The sequence below is a fragment of the Mandrillus leucophaeus genome, unplaced genomic scaffold (genome assembly GCF_000951045.1).
Source record: "Mandrillus leucophaeus isolate KB7577 unplaced genomic scaffold, Mleu.le_1.0 Scaffold2361, whole genome shotgun sequence".
NCBI lineage: Eukaryota > Metazoa > Chordata > Mammalia > Primates > Cercopithecidae > Mandrillus > Mandrillus leucophaeus.
This window is the reverse complement of record NW_012102434.1, coordinates 1-1,997: the sequence shown is the minus strand read 5'-3', so window position 1 is coordinate 1,997 and position 1,997 is coordinate 1. Positions and strand designations below refer to the sequence as shown.

The window sequence follows — 1,997 nt, the reverse complement described above, 5'->3', positions numbered from 1 at the left end:
GGCAGGTCTGTTCTCTCTTGTGGATTACATGACACATATGGTTTTGCCAACTTTTCACTCTTATTTCCTTCTCCTGGACATAGTCTGCTCCCATCCTTTGCTTCTTGCCATCCTTCCAACCTTATCCAGCCCTAGCCTGCCAACTTTCAGGTCTATGCCATCCCCCATGCAGGAGAAGCTCAACGTAAGAGACGTTTGTTTGATGGAACAGCAGAAAGACCACGATGGCCATGCACAGCAAGAGATTCAGGGAGCAGGTAGACTTCTGACCAAAGAAACCCAAACAAGTCCCTGAGGAAAGCCCATGGAAGAACTGACCTCTGGTTGGTGGGATACAGCTCCACTGTGATCACATCCAGAGCATTCCAGGCCGCAATGCTTGTCCCACAGAACAGGCACTGCCAGCCGACCATCGCAGACTCGCTGTTGCCAAAAAACAGGAAGAAGCAGTAGACTGCAGAGATTAACATGGAGCCACCTGCAGAGGGAGTCCAAGGTCAAAAAGAAACATGAGGCCTGTGTCTTGCACACGGCTATCACTCACAGTTCTCATCCCATCTCCCAGCCTCCCTGGTACACCTGAAGCCAAGGCTGCCTGAAGTATTAGGTTCATCCTCCACACAGAGAGAGCACAGCTGGAACCCTCCCATGGCACCCCAGCCATGGCATTAGAGCCCTCTGCACGGGTCAGATCACCAGACTTAGGAAGGCTTCTGAAGTCACCACACTAAGGTACTGCCCAGCTCAGAATGACGGGACAGGGCAGATAGGGGCATTTGTTGAGAATCTGTTATGTACCAGACGTTGTTCTAGGTGCTTGAGCTACATCAGTATCAGTCAAAAAACAAAAACAAAACCTCGGTCTTGATTTGAAACCAGGATGTCAAAGAGATCTGTGCCTCTTGTTCAATGCAGCATTATTCACAATAGTCAAAATATGTAGTCAACCTAAGTGGCCATCAACAGATGACTGGATAAAGAAAATGTGGTTTACATACACAATGGGATACTATTCAGACATTAAAAAGAAAGGAATTCTGGCAGTCGCGGTGGCTCACACCTGTAATTCCAGCACTTCAGGAGGCCAAGGTGGGTGGATCACTTGAGGTCAGGAGTTCGAGACCAGCCTGACCAACATGGTGAAACCCTGTCTCTACTAAAAATACAAAAAGTAGCCAGACTCAGTGGTGCACACCTGTAATCCCAGCTACTTGGGAGGCTGAGGCACGAGAATTATTTGAAGCAGGGAGGCAGAGGTTGCAGTGAGCCGAGATGGCGCCACTGCACTCCAACCTGGTGACAGAGCAAGACGCTGTCAAAAAAAGAAGAGAAAAGAAGGAAAGAAGGAGGGAGGGAAGGAAGTAAGGAAGGAAAGAAGGAAGGAAGGAGGGAATGAAGGAAGGGAGAGAGAGGAAGGTAGGAAAAGAAAAGAAAAGAAAAGAAAAGAAAAGAGAAGAGAAAGGAATTCTGCCATTTATGACAACATGGATGAACCTGGAAGGCAGGATGCTAGATACAGTCCATGGGGTAAGCCAGGCACAGAAACATCATCTCACTTTTCGAGATCTACTACATAGCAGGGTGACTACAGTTACTAACAAGGTATTGTATATTTCAAAATTGCTGAGAGTAAATTTCAAATATTCTCACCACAAAACATATATATATGTGGTGATGGATATGTTAATTAGCTTGACTTAATCATTCCGCATCGTATATATGCATCAAAATATCACATTGTACCCCATAAAAATACACAATTGTAATTTATCCATTGAAAATAAAAACATAATTTAAAAAAATCCATTCTCATGGAGCTTATAACCTGGTGAGAACACACCTGTACATGGGCTACTGAAGGGAAACCTGAAGAAAGGCGGTGCTATTCTGCATTTACCCGAATCCCCACCCCAGAGATCTGATGTGTCCTTTTCAGCCCTACTCTATACTCTGTACTCTATACATGTCGTCTGTGAACAATACTCTCTACTCACTAA

The 1,997-nt window shown here is 45.5% G+C and overlaps 1 protein-coding gene across 1 annotated transcript in view; it reads right to left on the bottom strand.

Moving 5' to 3' along the window:
• Positions 1–478, bottom strand: part of LOC105541255 (synaptic vesicle glycoprotein 2B-like) — a gene marked incomplete at its 5' end in the record, with an annotated part of 3,366 nt that extends 2,888 nt beyond the window's left edge. The window contains one exon of the mRNA XM_011982193.1: positions 319–478. Coding sequence (XP_011837583.1) covers positions 319–478 — 160 coding nt within the window. The remainder of the gene's footprint in view (positions 1–318) is intronic.
• Between the last annotated feature and the right edge of the window lie 1,519 nt (positions 479–1,997).